Raw genomic sequence first — 18,006 nt, forward strand, 5'->3', positions numbered from 1 at the left:
TTATAAATTGTGATTATTAGATTATTGGAAATTGGTTGTTCGTCCAGGGATTTATTAGTCATATTGGTTTCAGGAAGGATTTGTTTTTTCCCTTAATATGGGTAATTGTCATCTGCCTCATTGGGAATTTTGCCTCCTTCTGGATCAACATTGTAGGAATGTAGGCTGCAATAGATGCCATTGTGTTTTTTTTAACTATACAATTTCCTAAACCTGCACGATCCATCCCTCTGTGCTGAAATGAAAACCAAGAGACTTATTTTTGTAAATTGTTAACCATCAACTTTATCAAATTCTTACAGTTACAAAGCTGTACACCGTTTCTAGGAAAATTGCAAAACAAAAAGTAAACTATAATACTGTCAATAGTGATAAACACCAGGAAAATTCTTATTATTTTTTGGGGACAAATGCTGAAAAACAATTCAGTCCACAAGTAATAATTTGCATAATTGATTTCTTACGTCGAAAAAATTATGACATTTCAAAAATTGTACAGAGAAGTAAAAGGAAGAGGAGAAATAGAGAGAAAATAAATATTAAAAACAATGAAATTAGGAATCAAATTGCAAAATTAATAGTATTAAAGTTCACATACAACTTGAAATGCATATATTGAGGTTCAATACGGGCGGCCGGTCACATTTTGCAAAGTTTTGAAGGAGAATACAGTCGGACTGTTGTCTAATATTATTTACCTACAAGAGCTAGAAGGTTAAAAAAGAACTATATACACCTCGTACCTTATATTACAAACATTGTCTTGAACACTACAACATACATCCTTAAGTTCCAGCCTGTTTACAACAGGAAAACACTACAAAATCTTTTTTTTTTTTTTCATACAGTGCTCAGCAATTCTTTCCCTAACAAAAAACATCAGTGCAGTTTTTGGGCTTTTTAAAAAAAATGTTAAGATGTAAGGTCAAGATGAAGGGAACATTTTCATAGTTCAGCCATACAATGATTCCTACAGAAAGAATGATACAAACACAGAACTACAAGGATTTTTGTTATTGTGGTTGAATAAAGTTAAATAAAAACTTTTGAGTGTTTTTTGAAAATTTAAATTCGTTCAGCATGATGTTCATACCCAACCAGCAAATAGTTCCTGACAATGGTACATGACAAGTAAATATTTCATGTGAAAAACTATTTGTAAATTCGTGAGACCTTCACATTAAAAGAATTATTTAAAAAACACCAGATTTTGTGATTAAAAACATCTCAATTGGGAACCTTTATCTAATTTTTACGATTTCTCGGAAATTTAAGCCCCTAAAGGAATAAAAGGAGAAATTCAAAATGTCCCCCCTCTTTTCAACTATATCTAAAGATATAACACAAATCACGAGGGTCCCATTGTAACTTGTAACATGGCCCTCCACCTACCACATGACATTTATAATATGGTGTCTTCTTAAGTGGCAGAAGGGTATTTGGACTTGGGCCAACTGCTACCTCTGCACCCCTATAGCTACAGCTTTCCCTAGTTCTATATATTCTAAAATAGCAAACCTGTCGTAGAAGTCATTCACTAGACTTTTTGGGTTTCAGCCTACTGTCAATGTAGGGCTACTAAACAATGGCTGACCAAATCTACTTCCATGAAAGCAAAGGACATTTTTAAAGATATTCACCACATTGATTCCAAGACTTCACAAGCTAGAAATGATTATTTACTCATTTAGAAGATGTTTAGCACTGAAGACGGAGTCCCACGGTAGGATTATCAAATGGATGCTAGAGTTTGTTTATGACTTTCTTTAATTATCACATATTAGTAAAATATTAGAAACGTCAATTCTATTTTTCCCCAAACCAATGGCAGACTAACAGTTAATTGCTATGAAAACAAACTGGTGCTATCCAAAAAGTAGCTTATCCTTGGGCCCCAAGCAGGGATGTCTCTATATAATACCATTTTTCACAAAAATTTATATTTTATAAGTGCAAATAATTTTTTGGGTTCGGTCTACTTCTGCTTCATGGTTTCAGTTATGAACAAAAATGAGACCCAGATCTGAACAGAGCCTACAACCTATTTTCATACGTTTCATATCTGTCATATAGTGGATACCACTGGCGCCTCATGTACCAGATTAATTTATAATGGGGTCTGTTGAGTTCTGCCATGGTGCCCTTCGTTTTGACAAGAAGAATAGGGCTACAAGTAGTGCTGTTCATTCTGTCAAATGTGACGGAATTAATGACAGAGGCTCCAACACAAATGTGATTATAGTAGCAGATGTCAAGAACATATTCTAGATGCCTACAATGTAGGGATCAAGAATTGTGGTGACAATCTGTAGATCCTAGACTCGGGTTCTAGAATCGGTTCTTAAAGTTCCATGATGGTTTTTTTTTCATTTTGAAATACTACATTTTGGGGGATTCCATGACCAATGGCGAATTGACAAATCTGCACTACAGTAGAGGACCACACATTGGTACCAGCCTTGGTGATGTAATTTTAGCTCTACAACTAGGGCTGGTTATACACAGTGCAATTTTTTAAAAACTAATAATTGTAACATTTCATGTGTGGCCATGGCCCAATGAGCATTGGCCATGGTAGTAGAGTTTCGACATATTGCATTGTCATTTATTTGAGACAGATTAGCAACTTGTGGTTCATTGTCAATCATCTAGTCAATTGTTTGCTAGACTATGACTCAAAAAAGTTTCTACATTCGGAGATACTATGAAAGACTGATCCTGCCAGTCATATAGGGTGGATTCTAGTGGTCTGAGCATTTTCTGATAACAGGCAATATCAATCATCATCCTCCACAACAATGACTCCTCCAAAACTGATGGCTTCTTAGTGAGATAAACTTTTTTTTACAACTATGGCTTAGATACAGATACATTTATTATTTAGCAGAATTGGAAGTATTTTCCAGTTCACAATAAGTAGATATGGCTAATAGTTTGTAAATCATAAGTAATATGATTCACACAGTGGGTTTCTGGGCATTTCAAATGTAACTGTGTAATCTGCTCATACATGGCCACTCAGGTGATCAACGAGGAGTTAGGGGAAGTAGGGGAAGATAGGAGGAGTTTCTGAAAAACATGGCTGATTCTTTCCAGAAATGGCACCACTCTTGTCCTTCCAGTGAATAGGGCTAAGCTGCCATACGTATCAGAGCCCATGGACAAGAATGGCACTGTTTCTGGAAAGAAGCAGCTATGTTTTTGAAATTCATAAAACTTCTTTAAACACTAAATACCACACAAGAACAATGTTCAATAGGTTGGAATATGCTCCCTTTTCTCACTCCCATCTATAACTGACCTCACGCATCCAATGCTAGAAACCTTTAGAATTATAGAATACTACGATAGCTTAGGAACCTGTGACAACACTGAATGTCTTTCGACTAATTAGTATTATTGAACTAATTAAAAATCTCCATCTTCATTGAAGCATGGGACACAAAGTGGATTAACCTCCTTGATGTTACTATTCCCCAAATATTGCAAATCTTACCTAAATATTGTAAATTTTTTAGGATTAATATGCAAGAACCTACTATACAGATAGACCATGTTGCTGCTGTTGGTCCTTTGAGAAAGGGGGCCAGCCTCGATTGGGATCATCCAATTTGCTAGTAGGTAGCAAGAACCTGTACTTGACTGTGGTGGTGGAAAATTGGCCTAAAAAGTGGGGGTGGGGGGGAATAAAAACAGGCCCAGCACTATAAGGAGTAATTTTTATTATGTCTCTGATAATATCGGAACAAAGAGTCTATAGATGAAGAACGACTAAGCTGAAAATGTTATGCAATGAACTGGCTGTCTAATTACTGCACCATTACATGTGGAAAATTGGAGCAAGAATCCTAAAACAGATGCTATATATATAGTGTAAAAACTTGGCTGCAGGAACATATTCCCGTACACAATACTGAAGAATGGCATGTCACAAAAATTTAATTTTATCTCTAGTATAATACAAGGTTACTCATTATCATAAGTCTGAGGAGAGACATAATAACGAGCATATACTCTCTATAGCACAGGTGGTGTCTATCTAATGATCTGCTACTTCAAAAATGCTACATAATACGTCATTCTACCTATCTAAACCACCACCTTGTGCAATGAGTCATCACAGAACCAGTAGAAAAAGACTAAAGTCTGTTGTGCTGACGTTGAGGTACGCGTGACTTAAAATGGAGATATAAATAGCGGATACTTTATAGATATGAACTAACAACATCAATAACTAATATGGCTCTGTAGTCATCTATTTTTAAATGGGTTGACCCAAAAACACTTCTATGACAAACAAAAAGTGGGATCAGTTAGGGTCCAGCCACTGGGAACCTCAATGATCTTAAGAATAGACCAAAGCCAGTCCTGGACATTATTGGAAATGTGCCTCCTCACTTATTTCACAAGGGTAAGGTGGCTTTGTTTCCCATTGGTGGAGGGTGCATACACTTAACTTATCTTGTACTTATGTGAGGGTGGCTATACACATTAGATGAATCCCCATTTTAGTGGGACTGGCCAACTGTCTAATGTTTATGGGTAGAAGAAGTGGCTTATTTTCCTCTCCCTGTTGGGAACACATGCACACTTGGCTGAGATGTTTATATGTGGGAAGGAAGGAATAGTTGTCATCCTAACGATGTATTGCATATGTCCAGCCTTAAAAGGGGTTTCAAATTAGTGTCTGATCACTGGGGATATGACAGCTGGGACCCCAGAAATCACACTCCAAATGTCCCTAGTGCATTCATGACCACCATTCCAATAACTACTATGGGATTGAAGGAAATAGTCAATGGCATCACTCAGCTATCTCCATAGACAGCAAATGGAGTGTTGGTTCTGCATGCTCACTGCTGCTGTATTCCCCTGGGGGGACTTTTGTACTCATGATAACTTATGATAACTGGGAGTTTCAGTGGTTGTAGTCATATACACTATTCTGTCTGGCAAAAATACCAAAAAGAAAAGGAAACCAACTCAAATACAGACCTTTTTAGTCTCTTTTTGACTAATAAAACTCTACATTTCCATATAGGGTTCTGTCAGGTGTCAATTTTGGTGCTCTAGATGGAAACCTAGGATAAGGCTGAAAAGTAGTGTGAACGCACCCTTATGGACTGTTCAACACACCCGATGAATGAAGACAAAGAGTTGTTTATACTATTGACTTGGCATTTGTACTTAATAGAAACCAGGACAACTATTACAGAATTAGTTTTTGAAAAACATAAGTTCATCAAGTTCCAATGATACCATTGACTTATAATGGGGTTCATCGGTTTCTTTCTGGCATCTTCAATGACAAGAATACTATGCTATTCTTGTTATCAAAAACAACAGAACCCTGATTGAATCGGAAAACCTGCTAATGTGAGTACAGCCTTAATAAATTAGACTCCCTAAGAAATATGTAGCATGCTACCGCACAATATCAGGTCTTCTCAGTTCAGAAATAGAACTATTGAAATGAACACTATCAAGATATGGCATTTATCAATTCACTCAAAAGCATCCAAAAAAGTTGATATAGAATTCTACTGTACAATCGCCCAATTTATGTCAAAGATATAATACAGAATTATAGGGTATAGGATGGTGAAATAGAATTAGATCTAAGGGTTAGACTTCTATGCATGCTCATAAATTAACATCTTTTTGAATGATTATAAAAATTATGGCCATTCACGACTTCCTTTATTTCTTTTCGAATGTACAATCATCATCATCATGTTAGGAAGACCATTAGGTAATGCAATTTTGCACCGTAACCTGAGTTTTTTGTGCATTGCTGTCCAATATATACAGTTGTATACAGATTTGTATGACCTCCATATGAATGTGGGGTTGTTTTGAGAATGTTTTATGCATGTTGGGACAAGTATCTACATCTTGGACCAAAGCTTGCGAAGAAGAAAGAGACCACCATAAACCCTCTAGAAGGATAAAAGTCTTACACATGCTAAAAGGGTGTCTTGGCAAGACAAATCCTTTCCATGTACCCTACATCAAAAAGTGGATGCCTCTCTTAAGACCACCATCTATGAGCCAGAGTGGAAAACCACCAAGTAAAAGAAGCTCTTTTTGTGGTGGACCCAGGCTGCCTGTGTATTACACGGTTGGGCAGAAGTTGGGTGAATCTCCTAAGTGTCTGGCTCCTGGTACCCTTGACAATCTGCTATATTGCTGGGGATCCAGAAATTATTGCTTGTAAACTGAAGAGGAAATTTCAATGCAAGCATCTACATTTTTGGAAAAGCTGACCTTAGAGTTGACCGTGGTCATAATGAACACATGTTTTTGGCCAAGCCATACTCTATGACCTAATAATCTAGAAGAACCTACAACAAATGACACTACATTTTTATGGCCTGATCATAAAAGTAGAAAGCTGATAACCACAGTCGCATGTCCCCACCACAGTGGACATCATGTTGTGTGGCCCAATCATCCAACCAACAATAGAGAAAGCTACATACTCCATTAATTAACATGTTTCTACAATTGTTGATGCGCTGATGACATAAAACCGACTGAAGAACCTGCCACCACTCAAAGGGGTTGTATGAGACTAAAATATGTTCGCTGCTCAATTCAGGAAACAGCTACACCTTTACTCATGGGTTGTATTCATCATTTCATTTGCAGTACCCACACAGCCCACAGACAATTGTAGTCCCATTTCCTGAAGAAAGCAGCCATGTTTTTCTAATCACCATACACCCGGGTTGTCCAAGTAAATTTTTTTAAAATTTGTGCTCCTCGTGAGTAAAAATAATAAAACATCCTATACTTACCTCTCTGGCTTCCCACAGCTCCACTGCAAGAGCTCTGTCCTTTGCACCAGGTCCGTGTTGATAGGCTGCAGTCAGTCTGTTCACGGGATATCACAGGATGCTGCAGCCAATTACATACCTCCGAACTTGAACATTGAGTTCTGTGATTGGCTGCAGGTGCCTATGCTGACTGCAGCCTGTCAACATGATCTCAGAAGGGAGACCAGAGCTGTAGTGCTGGGGCCGGGAGAGGATAGCATAGGATGTTTTAATATTCTTACACATGAGGAGAACACATAAGACATCCCTTTTAAAGAAATGATTTTTTTCCACAGTCTGAGGGCAATTGGCCATTAACTCCTACGTTTATATAAAAGGGATTGTCCATCATTAGAAAAACATGGCTACTTTCTTCAAAGGAACACCTGTCTATAAGTTGCATCGGGTTTAACCGCTCAACCCTACTGAATGGATTGAAGCGGACAGCACCAGAATGTAGACAAGGTGAGGTTTTCGAAGAAAGTGGCCATGTTTGGGTTGTGGTATCCCAGTCCAGAGTGTGCTGTCCTACATAAGTGGATGTCTCTCTTCCCAATATATGCGCACCTTTCTTTTCTTTTCTTTCTCTTTTCTACTCACACCCCTTCGTCCTACTTGCTACTACAAAAATACTGCAATCAAAGGAAGGGACCGTGCCCTATAGATCTCCAATATACATAATACTGCTGATAGCTACTAATAAAGACAGCATTTTATTGCTTATATTAGTTCATCAAAATGTTCAATGATGCTACATTACGAAGGCGCGAACACGGACTGTGAAACCGGTTGGGTTTCTGAAGGAGTGTTGTATGCAAAGATGGATCTGGAAGGAAAAACAGCCATTATGGACAAGGCACACACATCGGTTAAACACAAAGTTGTTTGTATGGCTAACTTAGTCGGATTATATACATCCCATTATCAGTCATGTAGAAGCCTATCCATTCAATGCAGTTTGTGGAACTTTTTTTTGACATTTTTGTGCTATTCCAGAAAAACGTTCACTTCATGTATGTAAACAGACATGGTGCTTACCCATCCCCCCCCCCTCCATAGTAAACATAATAAAGTGTACTTGCCGCATATACAAAATGGACACAAATCTAAAGAGTATAAGACAAAAAGTAATGCAAGATATTGTAAGTCTCATAAATAGAATGCATCCTTTGACCTGGAGAGGTGTAGGTCTGGGGCATGGAATATGAGCTCTTTTGGGTGGATCACTTAGAAATTGGGTAGATTCAGGAGGGTTTCGATGTTTTGGGTGGAGCTTGTGCCGAATTAGGCTTTGTTCACAACCGCAATTGGATTCTTGTTCTACTTCTCCTTCCGAGAACGTAATTTGAGGTTTAACAGATTCATCACACCATGGAAATCAATGGTGGACAACGGAGCCCATTGACTACCAGTGGGGTCCATTGGGTTCTGTCACAATGTCCATCAAAATAGTGCTACATATATGACAAAAATTGCGACTGAGGCTCCTACAGAGAGCAATTGTGAAGAGAGCCTTAGGATGGGGCTTAATTGTATATTGAATACTGTGAGACTCGTTAGAGGATGAGGCTTGTGGAGCATTCGACTTGGGATATAGGTGCCAAGGGGAGTCTCCAGCAGAGCACTTTGCCTTAGCTAGGGTATTTAGATAATATACTTGGGCAGTGAACTGGAAAAGTTAGGAATGCCTAGCTACAACCCTCAGAAGTAACCTACATTCTGTTGGTCATGATTTAGTGATGTCACCTACTCCAAGTGACTTTATAGGCTGGGTTTACTTCTGTCTATGGGCTGTCCCCACCATGTATTAGTGACAAGCACACTTTCTTGTCTCTCGAGCCCTATCATAGCCCATCGGGGACTTCAGATACGGAGATTGAATTACTGTACCAATATTACCTAGTTAAATGGTTGGCACTCCGCCTTACAAGATGAGATTTTTGAAACTTTAGCCTTTGAAATTCATTTTTTTCTTAGTATTAAAACACTGTGCATACTTTTGGCAATAAATATAAGCAACATGTTAGAAGGATTGTCTATTTAATTTTGCAACATATCACTGACATACTGTACTATCAAAGCCATTGGAGTTCCATTGCATTCGTTTTAAAAAAAAGTCCACAATGAATGCAACAGTCTTGTATACGTATCCCTAGAGGCTAGTCATGAATGGCTATACATACAGATATATAGATAGATATATAAAAAAAATTAAGTTTGTCACACTTGAGTTTGATGTTGAGTTTCCATATAAGGAATGTGGGAGTGATCAATTCGAAAGTCGTCTAAGCTTTCATAGTCACTTATGGCCACTTCTGCATCTTCCAGTCCACAGCTGGCCGACACATCTGAAGAAGAAGCACCTACTGAATTGTGCAAGGATAAAGATACATTATCTGTGCTTGTCAGGTCCACCTTTTGGCTTGGAGCAGGCACAAAAGTACTAAATGAATGTCCTGGGTGTGAGCTGGAAGTCTCTATTTCACTTGAGAGGTGATGGGGTGGGAGGTATTGGCTTGGATGAAATTGCGGGCGCCGCCTGCAGTCTGGACTAAGTGTGCTGATCACAGATCTTGGCTGTACTTTAGGAAGGGTATCATAATGTTCTTGAAAGTCCTCCGGAAGAGGAGGTGGAAGCTGATCTTGACTTAAATAATCTTCGTGGTGAGGAGGTGGGTAGTCACTGTCAATGTCGTAACCTCCCAGGTAGTAATCTGTCTCCAGTTCTCTAGTGCTACCATGGTGGGCTGATGAACCATCAGCAGTTTCATAGTTGGGAGCCTCCTCAATGTCGGACAGATTAGCACTTGGCATCCAATCAGAAGTATCCCAGTGGTACGCTGTGGAGATAGAAGGGAGTTTTAATTAATATAAGGTAATTGAGAAGATATTGGAAAGTTGCATGCTCCTGTTAATGGAATGGTCAAGACATGCGACTTGTGTTTGGTCTTCATCTCGTATGTTCATCCAAGCTTGTGACATAAAAGCAATTCAAATAGGGTAGTGGTAGGTTATAATATAACACTTAAACACAATAGCAATACAGTTGGATTAGAAAACAGGTTACAAGCATGCTGGGGGAATATATGTGATAGGATGGGTGTTCACGAGCAGGTAGGAGAAGTAGGCAAAGCTTGCAAAACGGCGTTTACACAATAAAATGTTATGGGCACCAGACATGTTAAAAAAGGCAACAGAATTTGGGTTACAAAATGTCACCTCTGTTGTAATTCTGCCCTTGGTCCAATATCGGAGCTGTTTGGTTAGAGGGGAAAAGAGAATAAAACTTACAATTCACAAACATTAAATACAAGATTGCATCATCAGTAATAATGGTCTATATGTTGTATTATTATACAGCTTCACCATTTACCTCGCTTCTCCCCATCTACATCAAGTATTATGCTCTATTCACATTCAAAGCTACATTCAAAAATTCTACGAATTCTTCTCAACTCTGACCTTCCACTGGTTTAGCATCTATATACCCAGTTGTATTGTATTAAAGGGATATTCCCATCTTGGTAATTGATCCCCTATCCACAGAACAGGCAATGACTCACACATTGGTGGAGATCTGATCAGTGAGACCCCCGCCAATACAGAAAAACCAACCCCTGCGCAGTATCTGAAGTTTGACAGCATTGACCACTGTATTACTGCATCATTGGGAAGTACAGGAAGGAGCCGAGCCCAAACACTTGGCCATCTCCGTCAGTCACATTCATTTTAATGGGACCACCAGAGAGTGCTTGAAGTGTTTGAACTCCGCTCTCTCCAGCGGTCCAACTAAAGTAACTGGAGCAGCTACCCTTGTCAAAATTTCGGGACCTTCCGGAGCTGATTTTTCTCAGTTGGTGAGGGTCCAAGTAGTAGAACTTCCAGTGATTGGCAAGGTATCTCCTATCCTGTTATTCCCTGTGGTTAGGAAATAACTTGATAAAATGGGAATACCCCTTTGAGGGAGATGTAGAGTATACAGAAAACACTACAAAGTGATCTAATGTAGAAAAAATCCAAGATGCAAGCCAGTGTATTATGGGACCTCAGCTCAGTTGATGGAGGGGTTTATGAAATTAGAAAAATGTTTTGTTTTTTTTCAGAAGTGGCACCAATCCTGTCCGTTGGCCGTGTCTGGTGTTGCTGTTCAGCTTCACACCCCTTTAGTATAGGGTAACTACCAATAGGTGGCCTTATGGATGGTACATATTTTGCAAAGATTTTCATAGAAATTGGCCCCTATGTACTAAATAAAGTAATTTAGGACTACTGATTTTTTTTACCCCATTATAGACTTTTTTTTTACATTGCAAGATATACTCTATGGGTGAAGTTAGCAACCCCTGTGCGCCTGACGTATGGCATAAAAAATGTCCAAACTATTGTGCAAGTAATACTTTAAAGGGGTTTTCCAGAGAAAACTATTGATTACCATTCCTCAGGATAGGCCATCAATAGTTGATCGGCTTAGGTCCACAGCTCGGGACCCCGGACGATCGTAGGCCTGCTGTCAGCACCGCCACACACAGGGGTACAGAGCAGAAGCTGCTGCTTCAACCCTTATGTAAAACGGCCACTACACAGGGATCGAAGGGGCAGCTTCTAATCCGTACCATAAGCAGCTCTGACAGCACACACCCAAGCCGATCAACAATTGAACTATCCTGAGGATAGGTCATCAATAGTATTTAGCTGGAAAACCCTTTTAACACTTGTGCAAAATCTTGGAACTTTTGGACCATCTTGTGTCCTGATCACCACTTTTCTAAAATTGGGTGGAGCTTAGCAAAAAAAAGTGTGGCCTCACAGGCCCATCAGACTTACTATAATTCACCCTAGAAGCTGACGTAAATTACAGTATAGTGGAAATCCACATGTAGCTTTCAGCTTGGAGCACGGACTGGGCAAACATGCCAAATGTGCCCGGCGTACGGTGTACTTAGACCAGCGCATGAAATGTGGATTTGTCGACAATAAACTGACCACAATGTGAAGCTATTATAACATTTTTAGTAACATTTAACAATAACGCTAGACGACACAAGGTGTTTATTTAGCGATCAGCATTAACTATTTCATAAACTTTGCCGAAAAAGTGTAAATACCTTCGGGTTCAACATTATCAACATTGTTGACTAGATGAATGACAGTCACTATGGAAGCTTGTGGGAGGGAAAAAAACACAAGACGGGAAAAAAAGGGAAGACAACAAAAAGGTTAGTATTACAACAAACAAACATGGTTACCATATCAATCACCACAAGTCATCGACACTTAGAGTTCACGGCATGGCAGAATCAATAAGAGCTACCAGATAGACTATAACTGGACAGATGGCAGCAGGATCGGGCTTGGGTCACTTGTACCCAGCAGAGACAATTATTCTGAATGCCCATCCTCCATCTATACTAAACATGTGTATGTCCTACTTTTTGTTATTATTGCACACACTGGACATACGGTATCATCACTGAGGTGTAATACATTATTGTTTTTTTCTTTTTGGCAAGTGATTGTCTACTATGTCAACTCCAAATTGGGTTGTCTTCATCTGGACCTTCAAATCCAATACTGGATTAAAGCCCAAAGGATTTGCTGGTACTCTAGTCAACCAGTCCAACCCCAAAGACAGCAGAAGTGTCCAAACTTTTTCACTCTGGACTCTCCTCCTGTGGACACAAGTTTTGTAGCTAATCTAGCAGTGGTTGATGGACAGGCACATGTGGCATTTTTCTTTTTTCGATGGCTGGCCAAGTTCCTTTGTGTTGCCCCATCAATCGTGAAAACAAAGGAGACACAGTGTGGCTTTGGTGGTGCATTCCCTTGGAAGGTTTCTTCGCTCAGTGGCGATTCTGGCCACCTGCTGAGCAAAAGACTGCAGCATGGCCCCATACATCACCTTCATTTTCAGGATCAGAGGTTGGACTTCCCTGGCCATAAAATGATGGTCTACCTAGCGATGCGCTAACATTTTATAAGATGGAAAAGTAGATTTCTATAAGCCACTTAGCAAGAACTGTAGGTCACATAGGGGCACGATGGCTCAGTGTTTAGAACTGATGACTTCTAAAGGCCTTGTTACAAAGGACGACTGTCCCAGCGATCATCGCACAGTGAGCGGAGGCGGAGCAGGATGGTAATCGTTCCGCACGCCCCCAATCACAGTAAACAACCTGATGTTCATAAATGAACTACAGCATGTTCAGACAGCCTGATATAGCAGCAGACCAACAATGATGTTTGCGTCTGCATGAAAGATACAGATCGAGCATAATCTGCTAAATCGCTGATCAGTCTTTCATTGCACGTGTTTACACTGCAGAATTAATTGTGTACAGCTCGATCTAACATGATAATTGTGCAGTGTAAACCCTGTGGTCCTCAGTTGAATTCTGGAAAGTTACATCGTAGTTTGAAAGAACTCATGACCGACAAAAATTTTTCTAAGACTGAGATGTTTGATCCAGAGGAAGACAAAACTGAACCTGGTAGCCAAAGTAGGGAAAACGTCATTCCGACCCCATATAACTTCTCTGCATATAAACATCTGCATGGAGTTGGTATGTTTGTATCTCTGTGTTTGGTGGGTTTCCAGAGGGGTCTTCAGTTTGCTCCTACAGTGCAAAAACATCCTGATAGGATAATGAGGTTGTCTAGAGATGAGCGAGCATACTCGCTTAGGGCAATTACTCGATCGAGCATTGCCCTTAGCGAGCACCTGCCCGCCCGGAAGAAAAGGTACTGCCAGCTACGAGCGGGGAGGAATGGAGGGGAGATCTCTCTCTCCCCCCCACTCCCCTCTGCTCACTACCGCAACTCACCGCTCCCCCACGCCAGCAGCCAAACCTTTTTTTTCCGAGCGGGCAGGCACTCGCTAAGGACTTTGCTCGATCGAGTAATTGTCCTTAGCGAGTATGCTCGCTCATCTCTAAGGTTGTCCCAAGTGTGAATATTTTTGAAAAAAATGCCTGCAACTGTAATAAAATATTAAAAGAAGCAGTACTCACCCGTCTTCTCCTCCGGCCATCCAGTCGCTCCCATGGTCCTCTCCAGTCTTTGTTTGCAAACAGCCACCACCTGAAAGCGGCACCCAATCGTTGGCCACAACGGTCACATGCCGTTTTCTTGGCATCATATCTCCCAGAATCTGAGTGATGATGCCAGGGGAATGGCACGTGAATGTTGAAGCCTTGGACTGACAAGGAGGACTGCCACAGCATCAGCGCTGGATCGCCGAGGGAGAGGACAAGCGATTATTACTTCTTTTTATTATTTTACCAAATTTGCAGCCATTTTCATTTTTTTTTACACTTGGACAACCTATTTGTCTTCCTGAATTTGGTGCTAGTGTGTCAAGAGATATTAGATCTTGAACCCTATTCTGGGCAGGGAATGTAGGAATGTCCACTTAGAAGATGTCTTAGGACTTTGGTGATGGGACTCGAGAGGGTTCTGGTAAAAGACGATCAGCCAGGCAGGAATTGATTTCTATATTTTGACTAGAGTTTTCTTTTAAAGAAGCTTTATATGAAATCCACAAGCAATATGTTAGACTTTCTCTCAGCGGGCTTATCAGACTCATTTTTCTTCCTCTGCTTTGATGGATATGAAGATTAATTTGAAAGCCAAGCAAAACAAAAATATTGCTTTCAGAAGGTCATGGAAATAATAGAATCACTATAAAGTAAGTCGTAGGAAAAGTTCAAACCATGAGCAAATTATTTAGTAACTAATTTTAGTAACTTTGAGAACATGAATGACGATCATTGAAAGAATACACATGTAGCAATCATTAAAGGGGTTGTCCTCAGGATAGGTCATCAATAGTTGATCGGCAGGATTCTGCTGCCTAGGATCCCCACCGATCACCGTTCCAGTGCCTGCTGTCAATGTGGACAGTGCTGAAAGCAGATAGCGCTGTCAACACTGCAGTGGCCTGGTTTGGTACTGCAGTCACATCTCCCACTGAATTCACTGGCAGCCATGTCTGCAATAACAAACCAGCCTACTGGCAATACAGACAGTGCTATCTGCTTCCAACATGGTCCAGGTTGACAGCAGGACCGATGATCAGCTGACTGGCATAGATCCCAAGCGGTGGACTCCTGCTGATCAACTACTGATGACCTATCCTTAAGATAGCACTTCAATAGTAAAAGTCCTAGACAACCCCTTTAACATGACTGGCACATCGAGATAACTCAGTTTACAGCACTGTAGTTATCACAATACATTAAATGTCAAGTTAATGTTTGCTGCATCTGTACCCAAGATATGCAAAAGTCTTTTTTTTTTTTTTTTAAATATGCACCGTATCATCAGCCCATTAATCAATGATGGTTTTCTCTTGTGGAGAGCAATACGCGACACATGGGGGCCATGATACAGATACATACAGTTCCCAGTGCTGACATACTGGCTCCATTGGATGCTTCTAGGTTAGAATACATATATTTCATCCAATGCAGTATGCCACGATTTTTTTCCCCTCAGTTTTTGACAGAAACACCTTCATATGCTGCTGTATGAAATCAGAGGCATCTGAAGGCACAACAAGGGTCCATACACTCAGATCCATAGCACCGGAATTATGGAGGCTGCATGGAGATGTGGTCCGTAAATGTGTATGACACCCATCTGTAAAGTCAACATGGAGTACCAAAAAAAAAAAAGAGTATCGAGAGTCCAGGGGTTCCTTTGGTTTGTACAGAATAGGACGTCTTGTATGGTTTAATTTGATCCAAGATATAGGATGACATATAGGACTGTTTGGATCAGTCTTCTACAGACAAATTTCTTACAAGAAAGTAACTCCAATCTAAAACCCTCTAAACTTCTGTCTAGGGTGCCAATCTTGAAAGAGAGAGTCCTTACCATTGTCATCCCCTGAATCCGATTGGAAGGAATTCAAGGACTGGTTCTCAGAATTGCTCCCCTTTGTATTCCCCACAAAACAAGTCATTTCTTCGGCTCCATCCAGTCCTTTACCTTTGGAGACAAAAAAATATGACACGTATAGGACATCATTCCTAATTACCATTGTCCGAGGATGGTCTCAGTTCTAGAGAAGAAGACAACTGGTATAGTATGTGCCCTACTACGAGTAACTTCTAGAGTTTACTCTTCTTACACCCTTTGCCTAAACAGGTCATAAGCCATAGTAACTATTAACCAGGCGTTGACTGCTGGTCTTCCACAAGTCTCACTGCTATCAGACAGAAGGCCCTCAACTCTATTAAGTCATATTTAGATAGATAGATATATAGATAGATATGAGAAAGATACATAGATAGATATGGGATAGATAGATATGAGATAGATAGATGGATATGGGATAGATAGATATGAGATAGATAGATATGAGATAGATACATAGTTATGAGATAGATAGATAGATATGAGATAGATAGATAGATAGATAGATAGATATGAGATAGATAGATAAATAGATATGAGATACATAGATATGAGATACATAGATATGAGATAGATAGATAGATAGATAGATATGAGATAGATATGAGCTAGATAGATAGATCTGAGATAGATCTGCGATAGATATGAGATATATATGAGATAGATATGAGATAGATAGATATGAGACAGATATTAGATAGATAGATAGATAGATAGATAGATATGAGATAGATGGATATGAGATAGATGGATATGCGATAGATACATAGATAGATATGAGATACATAGATAGATATGAGATAGATGGATATGTGATAGATACATAGATAGATATGAGATACATAGATAGATATGAGATAGATGGATATGTGATAGATACATAGATAGATATGAGATACATAGATAGATATGAGATAGATGGATATGTGATAGATAAATAGATAGATAGATAGATATGAGATACATAGATAGATATGAAATGCATATATAGATATGAGATAGACAAATAGATAGATACGAGATAGATGGATATGCGATAGATAGATAGATAGATAGATATGAGATAGATAGATAGATAGATATGAGATACATAGATATAAGATACATAGATAGTTATGAGATAGACAGATAGATAGATGTATAGGAGACAGATGGATATGCGATAGATGGACATGCGATAGATAGATAGATAGATAGATAGATAGATAGACAGACTGACTTACAATCATTTCCTGAATCCCAAGGCCCTTTTCTGATGGAGTCACAATCAGATCGACATGGGGATACTGATGGCATATTGGGGGCCACACTGCACACCACCACGCCTCTTCGAGCTGTAAGTATCCTTGGTGATTCTGGGTGGAAGGTCGTCATCTCCTGATGTTCCACCCCGAGTCCATCCACCATCTTATCCAGGTTGTTTCTAGATTCGCTCTGGAAACAAGGCGTGTAGGCCATGGGTCGTACGGGAACTTGAGGTGGACCGACCTCCTGGTAGATATTTCTACTGTCACCCCCGCCGCGAAGGTTCTTAAACTGGATCCCGTTGGTTTTATTGAGCAGTGCGGCTGTGGCCGGGTCTTGGACGAGAGTGATGTTGTTACGGGAGTAATTTTTGCGGAACACTTTTTTGCGGAACACTATGAAGAGGATGATGAGGACAAATATAACAAAGAGCACCACGGCTATTCCAATCAGCTCCTCCTTGCCAACGTAAGAATGCCCTGCTTGAATGTTGGGCACAACCACGGGTCTTAGACCACAATATTGTCCGACATAGCCATGAGTGCAATTACAGAAGAATGACCCAAAAGTATTGATGCATGTGCCACCATTTTCACAGTCTTCTCTTTCACATTCATTAATGTCCTCTTCACACCTAGAGAGACATTTGTGTAGATGAGAAGTTACTCTAACTCTTAGAGATTACAGATGAATGCTTACTTATGGACCCTCAACGATTGTCAAAAGGGAATTAAAGGGGTTGTCCTAAGAACCCAACCCCTCCATATGTCCAATCAGAGCATATGGAGGTCATATTTTTGAGAACCCAATTAGAGCAGAGAGCAGCAAACAAAGAGTGGAGGACCCAGCAGTCTGTGTGTTACATAGCTGGCTGCTGAAGGGGAAATTATGGCCAGTTATGCCTTCTAATCAGCTAATTGGTTTAAATACTTTGCATTATTGGACTTCTATATGCAACGCTAAATCTATACAATTAGAGCAAACATCCTATAAATAAATGCTTTCATCACAGCGCAGCCATAGGAGC

At 39.9% G+C, this 18,006-nt stretch overlaps 1 protein-coding gene across 3 annotated transcripts in view; it reads right to left on the reverse strand.

Annotated features, from left to right (window-relative positions):
• Nucleotides 1-278: 278 nt before the first annotated feature.
• Nucleotides 279-18,006, reverse strand: part of FAT3 (FAT atypical cadherin 3) — a 522,893-nt gene continuing 505,165 nt past the window's right edge. For 2 of the 3 annotated variants that reach the window (XM_066587016.1, XM_066587006.1), the window contains 5 exons: nt 16,958-17,613; nt 15,693-15,806; nt 11,924-11,980; nt 10,038-10,073; nt 279-9,658 (listed from right to left, as the gene is read on the reverse strand). In XM_066587016.1, the coding sequence (XP_066443113.1) occupies nt 9,039-9,658; nt 10,038-10,073; nt 11,924-11,980; nt 15,693-15,806; nt 16,958-17,613 (1,483 nt within the window). In that variant the 3' untranslated portion in view covers nt 279-9,038. The remainder of the gene's footprint in view (nt 9,659-10,037; nt 10,074-11,923; nt 11,981-15,692; nt 15,807-16,957; nt 17,614-18,006) is intronic. The other variant, XM_066587025.1, reaches the window with a different exon arrangement.

This window comes from Eleutherodactylus coqui, chromosome 1 (assembly GCF_035609145.1).
Source record: "Eleutherodactylus coqui strain aEleCoq1 chromosome 1, aEleCoq1.hap1, whole genome shotgun sequence".
NCBI classification, from domain to species: Eukaryota; Metazoa; Chordata; class Amphibia; order Anura; family Eleutherodactylidae; genus Eleutherodactylus; species Eleutherodactylus coqui.